The following is a 15,530-nucleotide window of genomic DNA, read 5'->3' on the forward strand; positions in this document are numbered from 1 at the left end:
ATAAATAATAAGAGAAAAGCATATTTCTCTTTTTTTAATTATTAAAAATATATATTGATACAATATCAGACAATATAACATTAACTGAGGAGTTTGAAAAATTTGATCTTATTACTACCTAAATAAAACTATTAATAATTTGTCGTAGCAAAATAAATAGGAAAGAAATTTGTTGCGTTTTAAGCTATTATCTGAAACGACTACAGATCGATTAAAAAAAAATTATATTACTACAATACAAGTAGAGAAAAAGTGGGGGAAATTGATTTTGCAAGTCACCTATAATTCTTTTTAGTTTAAATGTAATATTTTTTTAAAAAAAAAATTACGAAAAAATTATATATTTTTTATTATTTTTTTATTTTGTCAATGAGAATGGAAGAGTATTTAAGGAATATAATTCCCAATTTAAACAGCTTACCAAAGAACGCCATGTTCACCCTCCAAATCCACACCGTCGACTCTCCACAACCTCTTCCGACCACCATCGCCACCACTTCCTCCGTCGCACACGGCCCAAACCCTAACAGTGACCTTAGCAGTAGCAGCGGAATCTTACATCTATCGGAACTTAGAGGAATCGCTCATCTCTTCCGCCACCTTCCCTCTTCCACTTCCACCACTATTTCTAACCCTATTTCCCGCACCACCACCGTCTTCATTGTCGCTGCTCCAAATTACCTGTCCCCTGATGATTTCCTTCTCTTCTGTGGAACTCATCTTGCCGATTTCACACATGTTATGTTCCTTAAGTAAGTTTGAAACAGAGCTGGATCCTGGAATTAAACTCTATGTTTAGAATTCTGTTGTAGTTTTGTAGCTATCTGTTCATATCTACTATCTGATGTAATTTTAGTGAATTTAAGCTACACGTTGAAAATGTTGACTTTTTGTTGTTGCAGAGGATACGGATTAGGATTGAAGGTTAGTAGATAGGAGTATGTTATCTTGTTATCCGTCCATACCAGTAGTTATAGCATTGCTACTGTGGTTTCTTGTCCTTCGATTTTTGTTACTATATGTTGTTTCCTGTACTTCTGTTGTAGTTACTATGTGTTGTTTTTTGTTACTTTCTGTTGTTTCTTGTACTTTTGTTACTTCTGCTTTGGACTTTTTTTTCCCTTGAGCTGAGGGTCTATCGGAAACTGCCTCTCTACCTATGAGGGGTAAGGTTTGCGTACACTCTACCTTCACAAGACCCTGCTTTGTAGGACTATATTGGGTATGTTGTTGAAAATATTGGCTTCAGATCTATATCTGTGGTTTTTAAAGGTTATATATATGGTTGAGTGAGAGTCTTTGCATTTTCATGAAAGTAGTGGTGTCAGAGGGACTCTGCATTTTCTGGCTTAAAATTTTTTGTAAATTTGTTTATGTTGAATTTTAATACTGAATGTTTCAGGAATGATGGAATAGAACATAGTTACAGTGTGTTGATCAATATTGTTAATCAGTTGGCTGCTGATGGGTTTTACTGTAGCTTCAATGGCAAAAGGTTTAAGCCTACCGAGGTATCTAACTGCTGCTGCTGCTGTTATTATGATCATTATCATTACCAGTATTAGTTTTTAGCAATAGTATTCGAGTTCATTACTGCTTTTATCTTTGTGGTTATGAATACGTTTTTTTGGATTTTATTAGACTCTTTTGTTTATTCTGAATAGGGTGTGCAACTTTTCAGGTTGAGGTTTGCCATATATACTTTATTCAATCAGTGGTGTACGAAGAGTCGGCATATATTACAAGTACACCTCCTGTTGGTTATACTGAATTGCCAACATGTCCAGTGTGTCTTGGTGAGTAACCTGACTTTCCTAAATTTTTGTGTAAATTTGAAAACATTTAGCACAACAACTACATCTCAATACTAAAGTAGTTGAGGTCAGGTTTATGAATCCCAGTGTTATCAAAGGCGCGCTTAAGCCCTGAAGCGAGGCTCAAAACGTGTTGAGCACCTTGCCTCACTTTATGTGCACTTTAGTGTTGTCATCAAGGTTCTAAGGCATACTTTTTGTTGCCAATGAGCCTCCTCTTCAGAGGTGACACTAAACAATTGATATTTCACTCTATCATAAAAAAAATCAATTTCTTTGGTCATATATTTGTCATTCATGTTTATAATTATTGTCTTGAACTAAACATATATATTTGTGGTTTTTTCTCCCTTTGCACCTTTTTTAATTAAAGCCCACACTTTATTTGCGCTTAAAGCCCCAACGGACCTTAGAGCTTTTTTGTGATTTTCGCCTTTGATAACACTGATGAATCCTCAATATCCGTTCTACTTTGTTTGGACTTGATTTATTTAATGACCTAATATTTGGAACAAATTAAGGATTCTGTAGAACTGTAGTGTAAATGTCACACATATCCTTTTCTTTAATAACCATGTTATCGTGCACCTTGACTAATTTCACGAGGTACCTGCTATCTTCCACCAACACGGATAGCAGGTAATAACTCTATCCACCAAGGCATGGACAAATGTGAAGAGAACATCTAGTGTTTTTTGTCTCCACTGGAATGTGACCCGAGAACCTCATGGTACTCCACCCACCTTATTGAGCACTAGGCCACACCCTTGGGTACATATCACACATATCCTTCATTTCGTACAATCTCTAAGCAAATTTTAGAGACTTTTGTCGAATGCCAGACCTAAAGTAAAGTGTGTCAATAATGACCAACTTTAATTCTAGCTAGTTGGTATTGTTATGGATACAACAGGTACCTTGCTTCAGTTTGTTTATCACTAAGTCTGCATAGAATCCAATAAATTGTAGGTATTTTGAGATAACTCTTCGTCTGGTGATTTTAGATCCATCTCTTCCCTGTTTAACACCTTCAATCATCACAATGTCGTACTTGAAGACTAGTGCATTTGGAGGTCTATGTAGGAGTAGACCATAGCAGAACTTTCTCAAATGACTCTCTTACTTTTTCTCTTCTATATGCACTATTTGACCTGTTAATGTGATCATTTCTTATTTATCGATACCATGTATGACTGTATATCTATTCTAGCATCCACATTAATACTTATGATTTTTCTAATTATATGTTGGAAAAACTTCACATAATACTTTCTACATTTTTACAGTCTTTTTTTCTACATTTTGACGTGGAAAACTTACACAATTCATGTTGGGAATTTCAGAAAGATTGGACCAAGATACAAGTGGAATACAGAGTACACTTTGTGACCATTCCTTTCAGTGCTCTTGTGTCTCAAAGTGGACCTATTTGGCATGCCAAGTTAGTATGCTTGCCTAATTTCTCCCCATTACTCTCATTTACACTGATGAAATTAAGTGCTTTGTCAATATTCATGAAAAAAGTCATGTACGTGAGGTCTTTACAAGATCAGATTTTCTACTACTAAGTTTCATGCATGCACTTCAGTTGAGGAGTGAGTGCTTATGGGTGAATTTGAGTGTTTTGATCTTAAAACTGTCTTATGTGCTCTTGAGTTATATTGTTATGGTTATACTTTTATCTATTTATTTGTTTTTTATTTTTATTTGTAAATAACGTTCTTGCCTAATTTGTCTGTTTCTGTATGTGTTCACTGACAATATTTTACTGTCTATTGTAGGTGTGTCGACTTTGTCAGCAGCAAGATGAGAAGCCTGCCTGTTCAGAGTGTGGAACAATGAAGAATCTTTGTGTTTGTTTGATTTGTGGTTTTGTAGGGTGTGGAAGGTACAGAATACATTTTTCCCCCTTTAACCATCCTACTAGTGAACTTAATTAGTTGCTATTGTGACTTGATGGTGTTCAAACATCTCTGACCACCCCTTCCTTGACCTGTTCTTATCATAGATATGAGAAAAAGCATGCAATTAAACACTGGACGGATGCAGCGCATCACTATTCACTTGAATTGGAAACCCAACAAATCTGGGATTATGTAGGGGACAAGTATGTCCACCGATTGAATCAATCGAAAGGTGATAGCAAGTTGGTTACTGTTAATTCCCGATGTACTGCAACTGAGGGAGAATGTACTACTTGTGGCGATGATGAGGATTCAAGTTTTAGTGGTGCCCTTTTCAGCAGCAAAGTTGATTCGGTATTTTTTTTCTTTATTCTCTCACATTATTCTTGTTTCGCAATGACTTTTTGACATTCTTTAGGATCGGACATAATTGGAAATCCCTCCATTTCCTGTCCTCTCCTTAGGGGTTTTATTTTGTTATTAACTGTCATATCTTGAAGCAAATTAAGTTATTGTTTTACCTAAATGTAGATTGTAGATGAGTACAACAATCTTCTTGCTAGTCAGCTGGAAACTCAAAGACAAGTAAGCAAAACTTAAACCTACTTTCATTCTGTTGATCACCCCTTGCATTTTTTTCATCTCAGAAGAAGTGATATCCTGACCTGCCGTAACCTCTACTAAATTTCTCTGTGGCAGCAAGTGTCGGAGCAGTTTTCACTATGCATGCATTTTAGCCAGAATTTAAGCATGTTAAAGAGTTGAAAGTCCTTTCAGTTAATTAACAGTTTTGACTAATGTTCCTCAGCATTATGAATCTCTACTAGCCGAGGCAAAGAGTGGAAAAGAGAGCTCAATATCCAGAGCAGTGGAGAAGGCAGTTTTCTCAAAGTTGAATGACTTGCAGGCTAAGATAGAAATGTATACAGAGGAGACGAAGTCCATTGCAGAGGTAGGGACCGATCAAGAAAAGTTTCCGTGCACAAACTTCCTGGATCTTTTCCGCACCTTATTTCCACTTTTATGTAACTCAATAACTTTTTGATTAATTACCTTTTGTTTTTAGAGGAATCAAGTGCTTTTGAAAAACCAAGAGCTTTTGCAGACAAAGTATAGAGAAACAGCAGAAAGGTACATTTATTTTATCTGGCTTATGTTAGCTTTACAAGTTGTCAGTAAGACTCGCTAGAGCTCGAAAATATCTGCATTTTGTTACATTTTCCACTAATTTAGTTTGATACTAATCAATTTGGATTTTGGTGATATCAATAGGTTGGCCCAATTGATTTGTACCCGTCTTTTTCTTCACTTCCACGTCATTATGCACTAAACCTGACACAGCTATGTGACTAAAGTTGTAAATACATTTACCTGTGCGTAGGGAAAGGTTATTACTCAAGTCGAAGGACGAGAATAAACTGGACCTCAAGGAACAGGTACTTCCATTGCATTCCTTTTGGCTTGTTCAATTTTTCTCTTTCCCGTTTAATATAGCTGAGTTTTCTTCTCGATTTTCGTAGATACGGGACTTAAAAGTTTATGTTGAAGCCCAGAGGAAACTTTCAAACATGGGAATTTCAGATGGGAAAGGAGGAACTGTTCTATCTGTAGAACCCAACAAGCAATCTTCCAGCAATTCTCGAAGGCGAGGGAAGCTAGGTCGAAGACGGAACTAGTAGCACTTTGACAAAGTGAGGCTTGCTCAAGTGTTTGAGCACCTCCACCATCTACCGGTAGGTTGAGGGTTTGAGTCACCCCTCTACTAGAAGGGTAAGTGGAAACACTATTGATCATCCTGCGGGTGGAAAACGAAAAAGAACTAGTAGGAATTAGTCATCCTCTGCTCTTGTATTATATACTACTACTCCCTCCGTCCCTATTTACTTGTCCATATTTCCTTTTTTGGTTATCCCTATTTAGTTGTCCATTTTGACAAATCAAGAAAGGACAACAAATTTTTTCCTATTATACCCTTATTTACACTTCTTGAAAATTGTAAAAGTGTATGTTGTTTCCCTCCAATTTATTTCACTTTAATTCAAATAAGTGGTTATAATTTTGAAGTGAAAAGTTGTCATAAGGGTAAAATTGTAACTTCACTGTGCTAATCATTGTTGCCTTAATCTGTGTGCCATTTCTAAAGTGGACAACTAAAAAGGGACGGAGGGAGTAATAAGTTTTGAGCATTGTACATGGAAGAGTCTAATTCTGTGTTGGCACTTTGTAAATGAATTCTTCTTCTTCACAGATTTTATATAATCTAAACGACAATTTCTTGTCAGTTTTCACCAGGAAAGCAAAGCTTTGTAGACTCGGTCAAGTAGTTTCGAAATATTCAATAATTTGACTTATAATAGTAATGAGAATTAAGAAGTTGTGGAGGAAGGCAGTGTTTTGTGGAAGCCGAGGGTGTTCAATATCTACTATATATATATACATTAAAAAAAATAAGTTTGACCGTGTATGTATAATGTAATTTTACGATAAAGACGTTTTGAATGAATCCTCTTCTGGTACCCTAGCTCCACCCCTACACACATATGGCTCCAAATTGTTATCCATACAACTCTCTACCAACAACCATGGAATTCCAAATATAGGTGGGTACATTTTTACTTGGTACTGGGTGAAACATAAGCCTTGAGACATGGGGCTTATGAATCTTTAATTTCTTAGTTTATGTTTTAATAATATAGAACAATAACACATAAATATTGGAAGTGTTAAAGTCATCACTTACAAGATATTACTATCAAACTACACATAGCACCTTCCTAAAGTCTGATCATTTTGAGGCATGAAGATGAATAAAAAGTGAAGATATGAATTTCTAGGTATTTTCATAGGGATGTTCAAATTATATTTAACCTCAGAATATTTTTCAATTAGTAATTATGCAATAATAGGACCATTATTTCATATTTGAGTTACTATTCTCAATCTTCAGATAAATTGAGCTTCCATTATTCATTTGTTTGAAGAATTTGAGAGTCAACATCATGCATTAATAAGAAGTATGGTTAGACTCCAAGCGTTGAACGTATTTAGAACGCACAATCAAACACTTGGACATGAGTCTCAGGGCGTTTTGCAAGTACCCCGCCCAAAGACGAGTCCCAAAAAGATTCAAACTTTTTGTTTCTCCTTTCCGTAACATGTAAAGGTACAGGTTTCATCAAAACACATCCTCAAACCACTCAAGTAACTTTGAGATATTCAGTAAAAATAGAAAGGAAACAATTTGGAAATCATTCTTCTTTAGTAAAGCTAAAAAGAACCATTGACAAAGGTAATTGTTCATATCTCCAACTATAATTAGGATTTCCAGATTACTGATGCCAAGACACCCTCTACTACATTTACACGTCCACCAACATTATCGGTGAACTGATGTAACCCTACTAAACAAACTCTACATTATCTAAATTCAGCTTTCTATTAACTACACTGGCTAATCTAGAAGCTTCTCCCCTTCCAAGAAAATTGTAATGGAGGGACGTTGAAAAACAACACAATGCAGTACATACACTCATCCTTTCAACGAAAACTGCCAGCATGTGCATGAGGTAACTACCTCTGAGGTTGATCTGAATTTGCAGCACCTGAAGTGCTTGGCCCAGTACCATTTTCAGCTGGGGGCAACATTCCCCATTTACCTTCAGCCTCAAGCGGCTCAAGTACAACTACAGCACCATCGTTTAGTCCCAATGCAAACTGATTCGGATCAGATGGATGTGCAGCAATAACAAGTGGATGCACCCTTGCACTGCAAAACAAATTTCGAAAACAACCAAACTAAAATGAGAAAACACAGAGAAATACAGCTAAAGCATTTTCAGATTTTTTGAGTTTTTTTTTTTCAAACAGTTTTTGGAATAAACAAAGAAAAGCAGCAGTGTTCAATCACCTTGGATTAGCGGGAAGGTATGAAGTCGGATTGATCCGACATCTCCATCGCAGTGTATAAGCACTGAGAACACCTACACTTGCATCTTCAAAACTAACAAATATAGACTGGCTATCACAAGAATATGTTGCATGTGTAATTGGCCCAGTTACTTCTCTAGGTACCCACTGTTCAAGACGAAAAATCCAATGTCAGACTTAAACTGGGCGGAATAACATAAGGGAAACACACAGTAAAGAATATTGAAGTAATAATGTGCACATGTACTCTGATACTTTTTTGGTATTCATGATGTAAATGTGGTTAACGGATTCACCAGAAACCCACAGGCCTAATGGAATAGAAGTCTAATCACTGCAACTCAAGCTTATATGATGTATCCTTATTTTAAACTTGGGATTGGAAAGGATTAGAGAAGGGAAACCGCACCTGTTTGAGGCACTCCAGTTTAGGAGCTTCAAATATGGCTATCTGTGTTTCGTGCACTACCAACAATTGTGTCTGATCCTGGTGAAATTGTACACGAGTATCTGCTTGAGGAGCAGCTGCACGCCCAGCAGGAATCTGCAAGTATTTGCTTGTTTGCTTCTCCCAAGAATCACTGCTCCAAACACACAGCTGTAGAAACAGGGTACCTCATGATGCAACGGTTGCTCATACAAAACATAACAACTACACAAGCTCTTATTAAGGAAAAGATTTGTAAAAATTATAATATGATTGTGGTGAAGTAGGCTGGGTTACCAAACCAAGCACTTCCTTTTGTTGCAGCACATAAGTTAAATATATAAAATTGTCTCCCCTAACAGTTTATGCTTTTATATAGGGTAATCACACATGATATTAGAGCATGCTTGAGGTCCTAGGTTCAAATCTCACAGCCACCCATCAACAAAATAGTTCCACATGCTTGGTCCGGAAAAAAGGTTCGAACTGTGAGGAGGCATATTGCATACATAAAATGAAATAAATAATTGGGTGCTCTCTCCAAAAACTTTGAAGTGTTAAGACAAGGTAGTCACACTACTAACCAATTTCCTCTCGATCAAAACTCAACTATCAACCTCCAAATAGTTCCACACTAAACTCATTTTTCCATAATGATTAGGGCAGAATATCTAAAATTGGTTTTTCAACCAAAATACATCTATATCAAATTAATTTACCTGAGAATCTGCTCCTGCAGATATAAGCACGTTGAGAGAATTCGAAAAAGCAAGTCCAGTTATTCTTTTCTGATGTCCTTTGAGCTTTGTCTTTACCTACACAAAGGGATCATACTTGATGTCAACGAATTTAAACTAAATACTGAATTAGTACTATTCCGAAAATCACAAAATGAAACAAATGTTTGAATAACTCAACCTCGTCAACTCGGACATTATATATCTGGATGGAGGAGTCATCCATTCCTATGGCAATAACATTGTTATCTTGAGGATGAAATGCCAAAAAGGTTGCTGCGGGTGGGGCGGGCATAAATGTTGTCATAGTCTGCATTTGCAACAGAAACAATATACAGAGATTAGTGGAAAGCAAAATAAAGCAAAATAATATATAACTTCATGCAACTAATTCCTGATTTATAGCAGCTTTTTAGCTGAACTGCTAGACTAAAGCTAGAGTGCAAGTTGCTCAAAGTTTCCCTCTTTCATCCCCACATATGCAACCAAATTACTTGTGGACAGCTCAGAATGAAAAGATGCAGCATTTTACCTTAAAAGTCATCATATTGAACAACGATATTTTCCCTCCAGAAGCTGACATGACGTAGGAGTCATTCTTTGAGAGTGCAAAACACGGAACAACCTCTTCAGGATTTGTGTCATTAGTATCATTTGTCATCAGTGTCCCACTTGCAGGTTGCCATAGTTGTGGGACAATACTTGCATTAGCCTATTAGAGAATTGCACAATGAGCTGTAATGATATATATTTGCAAAAGAGAGTTAAAGTTGTAAAAATCAATACCTTCCCTGTCGGGTGTCGGTCATTTCTGGGCCATTTCCAAAGTTTGTGCACAGCATTGGCAGCTAATGCCAATATAGCGTATCCTGAATTTGTATATATCAACCTTGTAACCTGAAACTGGAAAGTATTAGAAAAAAGGACTACTTTTTTCAGCTTAAATGGAAAATGACATTAGTCATTACAGATCAAGTATATGATGCAACCTCACATCTCATAAAGAATTGTTTACAGGCAAAAACTTTGGTCATGGTTTTATTTAAGCAATAACTCATACCTTCGGTGTTGTTGCACTGTCAGGAAGCTTCAAGGATCTACACTGTGATGGATCATTAATTTCAGTTGGTTTCCAGATTTTAGATTTATCAACAGGCTCTTCTGCAGCTCTTGGCCTTGCATCACCTAAATTGCGACTTTCACCATTCTACCAAGAAATTAAAATAAAGGGGCTGATCAACAAATGGTCCAAAGTCCCAAAACATACAAGTATGAACTGCACTAAGAAAATCTCTATTTAATTAGAAAAGTGTCACCAACCATGGATGCCATTGGCACTGCTCGATCTACAAAGCTTGCAGCAACAGAAGTGCTAGGAGGCCCAAAACTTCCCACCGTGGAGGGCTGCACACATGTAAAGCATTTTATCGACAGCCTAATATTACACAGTAATATTTTCAACATTGAAGAACAAGGAAAGGAATCTACCTTCACCGCAGAAGCAGAAGATACTCTAGAAGGATCAAATGGGCGATTTTCCATGGATCTTAAAAGCCTAACACCATCTGCATTTGCTAAGATTTTTAGCCCATTGTCACTTGTCGAAACAGCCAACAACATTCCTTCCTTGTTAAATCGGAGGCAAGGAGAAGCCTGGGAATGTGGTAAAAATGCGTAAGTAAAAAAGACATGGTTGGGTTGTTAAAGAATTGGTCGACTGGCATTTACCGGTAAGCCACCGTCAGCGTCAGTAGTTGTCAGCAAGTTAACACTGTCCATTTCCCAAAATTTGATCGTGAATTCATCACCAGCTGCCAAAAATCTGTTTTTAGTAGTGTCAAATTGCACTACCCCACCTGCACGCTTCCCCAGACCACTAAATGTACGCTTTACAGCTCCTTCACTTTCATTCCATTCAACAAGATATGACTCTCCTTCTTTGTTAGTCCCACATGAGAATAGCCTGCAAGCCAATATTTCATGATATACCACAAACTTTAACCAAGGGAAAGTAAGAAAATCGCATCATGCACAGTTATGGAAGTCATTATGCAAACCTTGTTCCATCAGCACTATAGGCCATTGTGGTTGATGAATGACCTGGTGCATCATAGTCAACTCTTGAACCCATGTTATCGTATAACCACGCCTTTATTTTCCCATCAATTGCAGTTGAGAAGATAAACTGAGAAGACAAAAAAAGGAGCAGAAGACCCAAGAAGTTAGATAAAAAAATATCACTAAAGACAAGTAAATTAGATCTTCACATCAAAAGAGAAGCATTTTTGAATTCATGAATGCTGAACAGCCTCATAATTTTTATTACTACTTGTTAATGCTCTTGTGCATATCAAAATACCTGAAAACTGTTTCTTCAAATCATATATGAAGGAAGAAATAGTGCCCGAAATGGGGAAAAAATCATCTAACAAGTTATAATAAATTTTCTGATAATTCAAAAGGAGGAGCATGGTTAACCTGAATACTTTCTTTGTGATGTGGACATACTGAATAGACTGGTGCCTCATGGCCCTCAAAAGTATATTGCTTAGCCCCTGACACCGCATCCCACACCTGTGAACGAGAAATATTTTATCAAATACAGCTCATAACCAGTCAACAGAAAAAGGTGAACGGGGTGGAGGAAGTCCGACCCTTACAATCTGAGTCAAAGCACATAACATATCAAACCTTAATAAGCCTGTCATCCCCACAGGTTACGATACAAATCTGTTTATTAGGGAAGGAAAAGGCAAGATCGTTGACACTTCCTGAATGAGCCTCAATCTGCACGTAAGGCCCAGTCAAAGTCCGTATTCATTTAGTAAAAGAAAGCAAGAGGTAAATATTCGGAAGGATTACCTCAAGATGGTTTCTAAGATCATCGCCACCGTGATATGAGTAGACGTGCACAAGGTGCTTAGAGAATGCAACACCTAATGAAGAATCAACAGAAAGCAAAAGGAAAGTTAAGGCCGATTATTGCAATTCAGTCTAAAAAATTTAGCTTTCAGTAGTATGAACTACTGAAACAAGCTTTATCATTCACAGAAAACTAAAGGTTCCAGGATTTAATTTCATTATAGCCTCCAGACGACTTACCAAACAGAGTGCCATCAGGACTCCACATTACACGGTTAACTGATGCAGAGTACTCACTTGCCATAGATGCCTGGTTGTTATTCAGATAATAAATTGGTATCTATGAGACTTATAAACCATCCATATGACCACAAATGATAAACAAGTGTGAATGCAATCAACAAGTTTCACACTTACCTGTAGAGCCACTGAACATTGTGAAAGATCCCAAATCTTGAAATTTCTGTTAGCAATCCTCTCCCTAGAACCCAATTCCCAAAGCATAATCTCTCCTGTGCCAGTACCAACTGAAAATAAAGAACCATCAGTAGCAGCCCAAAACAAATGTACAATTCGTGTAGCGTAAAAGTAGATCTAAAAATCAAAATGAGGGAAATGAATTAAAGAAAACCAATTTCACTGTGTGGAAACTAACCAAGAAGCAAAATCTGCTGCACCGGATGGAAATCCATACTCTTGACTGCTGAACCCTGATTTAGAGTCATGACAAAAGCCTTGGGCAAATCATCTGATGAGTAGGAACTTTGCGCATGGCTTTGTCCAGAGTATCCACCAGGCAAAATATTGATAGGCATATTATTTACCTGTAATCAATTCATATAGAATCACTGTTCTCTTAAAATACGAAAGCATCAAACACACAAGAACTTCCTAAAATATGAGCGGATTTGCAAGCCACAGTTTCTAACGTACAGCTCAGTTAAATACAAACTTATGTGTAAGCAACTCAAGATAATGGTAACATACTTCATCTGATACACCAAAAGGTCTTGATCTCTTTAACATGTGCTCCGAGTCAGCTGTTTGATAGTCTACTGTTGAGTTATTTGTAGGAGTCCTCGGACGCTTTAGCATAGCTGCTGTTAAATAATTAGCACATAGAGCAGGTATCAGTTTATGGTTAGCTAACTCTAACAGGGGAGAGGGATTGGAGGAGAGAAATCAGTTTTTCATATTTGCAAATACACTCCACTATATTTGTCAATGAATGGGCGGTCGCACTAGTATTGATGGACCTCAATAGAATCATTTCGAGGTTGTGCTATACGTACAATACCTGCTGCATTATTTGGAGTGGTAAAACCTATTGGTCCAGCAGATGCAGAAGGATGAGAGACTTGGGAAGGATTAGTCATCCACCCAGCAAGAGCGTTTTGCAGAGGAGCAGGTGCTTGCTGGAAAGGCTGAAAGAAACAAACTTCAATCTCTAATCATTCATGATTTACAAATGAAATTTAGCTAGTTTGCTTTTCTACTTACAGTTACACCATGAGGACCCAGAGCTTGAAAAACCCCCGGCTTTGGAACAGCTCCCATGAGTGGATGAGTAACAGGGGACGGAGCACGTGCACCATTTGGCTGTGAAGGACCGCAAGAATGGTCCACAAATAAGGTCTTTATGTCAGGATTAGGCTTCGGGCTCTTACAAAGCTGATGCTGCCAGTTCAAACTGCAAGAATAATGGGCACCTATGTGTAAGCCAACTACACTATAAATAAAAGAAGATAAAAACAAGAACCAAAACCGAAATGCTAGTATTTAAAAGTCTAATGCTCTCCAGAAATAAACCTCTGGTTGATTAATGTCCGCAGTCTTGCATTTTTCAAGGAAGGAAAGGTCAGCTTATCACGAAAAAGGGGATTTGCTTCTATCAATTTCTTGAGTTCCAGAAGCATTATACCCCTAGCAGACTTAGTATCTCCATATTTAGATAATTGCTCGTTATCCCTGAAAATCATTGCAGACAAATCCACAACCATTTGAAAATTGACAAAGAACACATTTAAAAGATAGACAAAATAGATATGGGAGCTAAGATAGCAATCTCTGAGTCAAGTCCTTCCGTTACCTAAAGTTGTCAAGAGTCAAAAGTTGTGTTATTTCTTTGAAAAGCTCTTCATTAAACGCCGAAAACACCTTCAAGTCCTTAACTAGGATCTCAACAGCTTTAGAACGGTCATTCCTAGAAGAGATACAAAAACAAACCATCAGATTATTTAGAAATTATTGAAACACACAACAAGCATCTAAATCGGAAAAAAAAATCAGACTCACCTATCCAGAGCTTCAAGATACTTTTGCTTTCGGATCTCGAAGAAAATTTTCATGGAGTATCTATTATCATCAACCTTAGTGAACCCAGATAAGTACTTTTCCACTTCATCCCATTCTCCATTCCCCACCATTTCATCAAAATGCCTCATGTTAAAGTAAAACCCAGATTCTTGCTCCAATCTTCAACACACCAAAAACATAAAAAAATTATACCACCAAACAAACAAAACCTCAACAACATTATTACAAATCATAAATTCTTCTCATTTAATTGAGTCAAAAATGGTATATATAAAGACAAAAAATCCCATTCACATACACAATTAATATAACAAATCAATCAATTCAGCTAATTTCTCACTCAACCCACAAATTTCACAACACTTTAGATCCCCAAACCAAAAACTCAAACAATTCTTCAATCTCCCACATTTACAACAGAAAAAAAAACCCATAAAAAATGAGGAAAAATAAAAACAAAACCCTACTTGTGAACAGCATCTTTGAATTTCTCCTCATCCAGAAACTGCAGTATCAAAAATACAAGCTCTCTACTCAGCGAAGACATCTCTCACCTGCAAAAAAATAAAAAATCCTCCAAATTCAACTCCAACCCATTAAAATTAAACCAATTCCATACAATTCCCCCAAAACAAAAACTCCATAGATCAAACACAAAACCAAAATTTCCTCAAATTAAACTCACCTAACACCTAAAACACCTCATCCACCCACATATACGTGCATGTACATACATATACATATATAGAGAGAGAAACCGCCTAAAACACGCACACATACACATACACACAATAACATACATACCTTGAATGAATGAGTGAGAGACTAAACAAAAAAGAAAAAATAGATCCAAGGTTTTTTGTGTCTATATATATGAGAGAGAAACTAGAGAGAGAAACAAAAAAGGTAGAATTTTGAGTACTTTTTTTTATGGAAGAGAGAGAGAGAAAAAGACCATGTGTGAGTAGGGCTAGGTGGGGAAGAGACATATAAATAGGAGAAGGAAGGGAGTGATATGAGGGTTGAAAATTTATGAAATAATGTAATAAGTTATATTGCTTATCACTGATAAGTAGATCTGCTTATCATCAATTTAAGGATAAGTCAATTTACTTATAGACTTGTTTAATACGTCTCTTAAAAAGGAAGATTTTATTTTTTCATTATTTTTCTTATTCGGCAGGAAGTGCGGGAATTTCGATGAGAGAAATGATTCAGTGTTGTCGGCCTTATTGTAGCTTTAAGGACTCGCACCATTTTTATTTTTTAAGCAATTTAGTTTTCTTACTTTCCTTATTATTTTATTTTTTTCATTTTTTTTAGTTGTCATAATTTTTTTTAGAGTAAAACGATATACCATTTTAAGACGTGTTTTTTAATTCTATTGATAAGAAATAATATTTTTTGTATAATTTTTGAATAACTAAAAATTTATTTTTAAAATAATTAGATATTGACTCTCGAAAAATGTAATAAGACAACTAAATAGAAACAGATGAAATATTTACTATGCTTTTCTAATTCTAGTATTTTAGGTATGAAT

At 36.5% G+C, this 15,530-nt stretch overlaps 2 protein-coding genes across 4 annotated transcripts; one reads left to right on the plus strand and one right to left on the minus strand.

Moving 5' to 3' along the window:
* The first annotated feature begins 369 nt into the window (after positions 1 to 369).
* Positions 370 to 5,585, plus strand: LOC125876958 (BRAP2 RING ZnF UBP domain-containing protein 1). The gene is made up of 11 exons (XM_049558248.1): positions 370 to 752; positions 1,403 to 1,511; positions 1,682 to 1,796; positions 3,158 to 3,255; positions 3,596 to 3,702; positions 3,823 to 4,072; positions 4,250 to 4,303; positions 4,527 to 4,670; positions 4,785 to 4,849; positions 5,100 to 5,154; positions 5,239 to 5,585. The coding sequence occupies exons 1-11, from the start codon at positions 370 to 372 to the stop codon at positions 5,392 to 5,394; spliced, it is 1,536 nt and encodes a 511-aa protein (XP_049414205.1). The 3' UTR covers positions 5,395 to 5,585.
* Positions 5,586 to 6,958: 1,373 nt separating this feature from the next.
* On the minus strand, positions 6,959 to 14,926 carry LOC125875877 (topless-related protein 4-like). 3 transcript variants are annotated; one of them, XM_049556924.1, is made up of 26 exons: positions 14,792 to 14,926; positions 14,455 to 14,541; positions 13,967 to 14,146; positions 13,761 to 13,874; positions 13,481 to 13,639; positions 13,172 to 13,361; positions 12,969 to 13,095; positions 12,659 to 12,768; positions 12,327 to 12,495; positions 12,089 to 12,198; positions 11,912 to 11,981; positions 11,672 to 11,745; positions 11,501 to 11,596; positions 11,288 to 11,383; positions 10,867 to 10,994; positions 10,538 to 10,772; positions 10,298 to 10,462; positions 10,130 to 10,213; positions 9,870 to 10,016; positions 9,596 to 9,706; positions 9,342 to 9,521; positions 8,991 to 9,119; positions 8,792 to 8,887; positions 8,055 to 8,243; positions 7,626 to 7,792; positions 6,959 to 7,484 (listed from the first exon to the last, which is right to left on the minus strand). In XM_049556924.1, exons 2-26 carry the CDS (start codon positions 14,532 to 14,534, stop codon positions 7,289 to 7,291), a joined length of 3,402 nt encoding a protein of 1,133 aa, XP_049412881.1. In that variant the 5' UTR covers positions 14,535 to 14,541; positions 14,792 to 14,926; the 3' UTR covers positions 6,959 to 7,288. The 3 variants fall into 3 exon arrangements, with proteins under 3 accessions (XP_049412881.1, XP_049412880.1, XP_049412879.1); XM_049556923.1 differs by having other exon boundaries at positions 12,659 to 12,771; XM_049556922.1 differs by having other exon boundaries at positions 12,659 to 12,774.
* Between the last annotated feature and the right edge of the window lie 604 nt (positions 14,927 to 15,530).

Source organism: Solanum stenotomum, chromosome 9 (assembly GCF_019186545.1).
Source record: "Solanum stenotomum isolate F172 chromosome 9, ASM1918654v1, whole genome shotgun sequence".
Lineage (NCBI taxonomy): Eukaryota > Viridiplantae > Streptophyta > Magnoliopsida > Solanales > Solanaceae > Solanum > Solanum stenotomum.

What these genes read in the sequence shown, in the direction of transcription:
- LOC125876958 (XM_049558248.1), top strand. Translation starts at nt 370, where the DNA reads ATGAGAATGGAAGAGTATTTAAGGAATATAATTCCCAATTTAAACAGC. An exon ending in GGTTTTGTAGGGTGTGGAAG is followed by an intron (nt 3,703 to 3,822) that starts GTACAGAATACA and finishes TTCTTATCATAG; the next exon opens with ATATGAGAAAAAGCATGCAA. An exon ending in AACTGGACCTCAAGGAACAG is followed by an intron (nt 5,155 to 5,238) that starts GTACTTCCATTG and finishes CGATTTTCGTAG; the next exon opens with ATACGGGACTTAAAAGTTTA.
- LOC125875877 (XM_049556922.1), bottom strand. Translation starts at nt 14,534, where the DNA reads ATGTCTTCGCTGAGTAGAGAGCTTGTATTTTTGATACTGCAGTTTCTG. An exon ending in TGGGTCCTCATGGTGTAACT is followed by an intron (nt 13,096 to 13,171) that starts GTAAGTAGAAAA and finishes TGTTTCTTTCAG; the next exon opens with CCTTTCCAGCAAGCACCTGC. An exon ending in GCAGCAGATTTTGCTTCTTG is followed by an intron (nt 12,199 to 12,326) that starts GTTAGTTTCCAC and finishes CTTTATTTTCAG; the next exon opens with TTGGTACTGGCACAGGAGAG.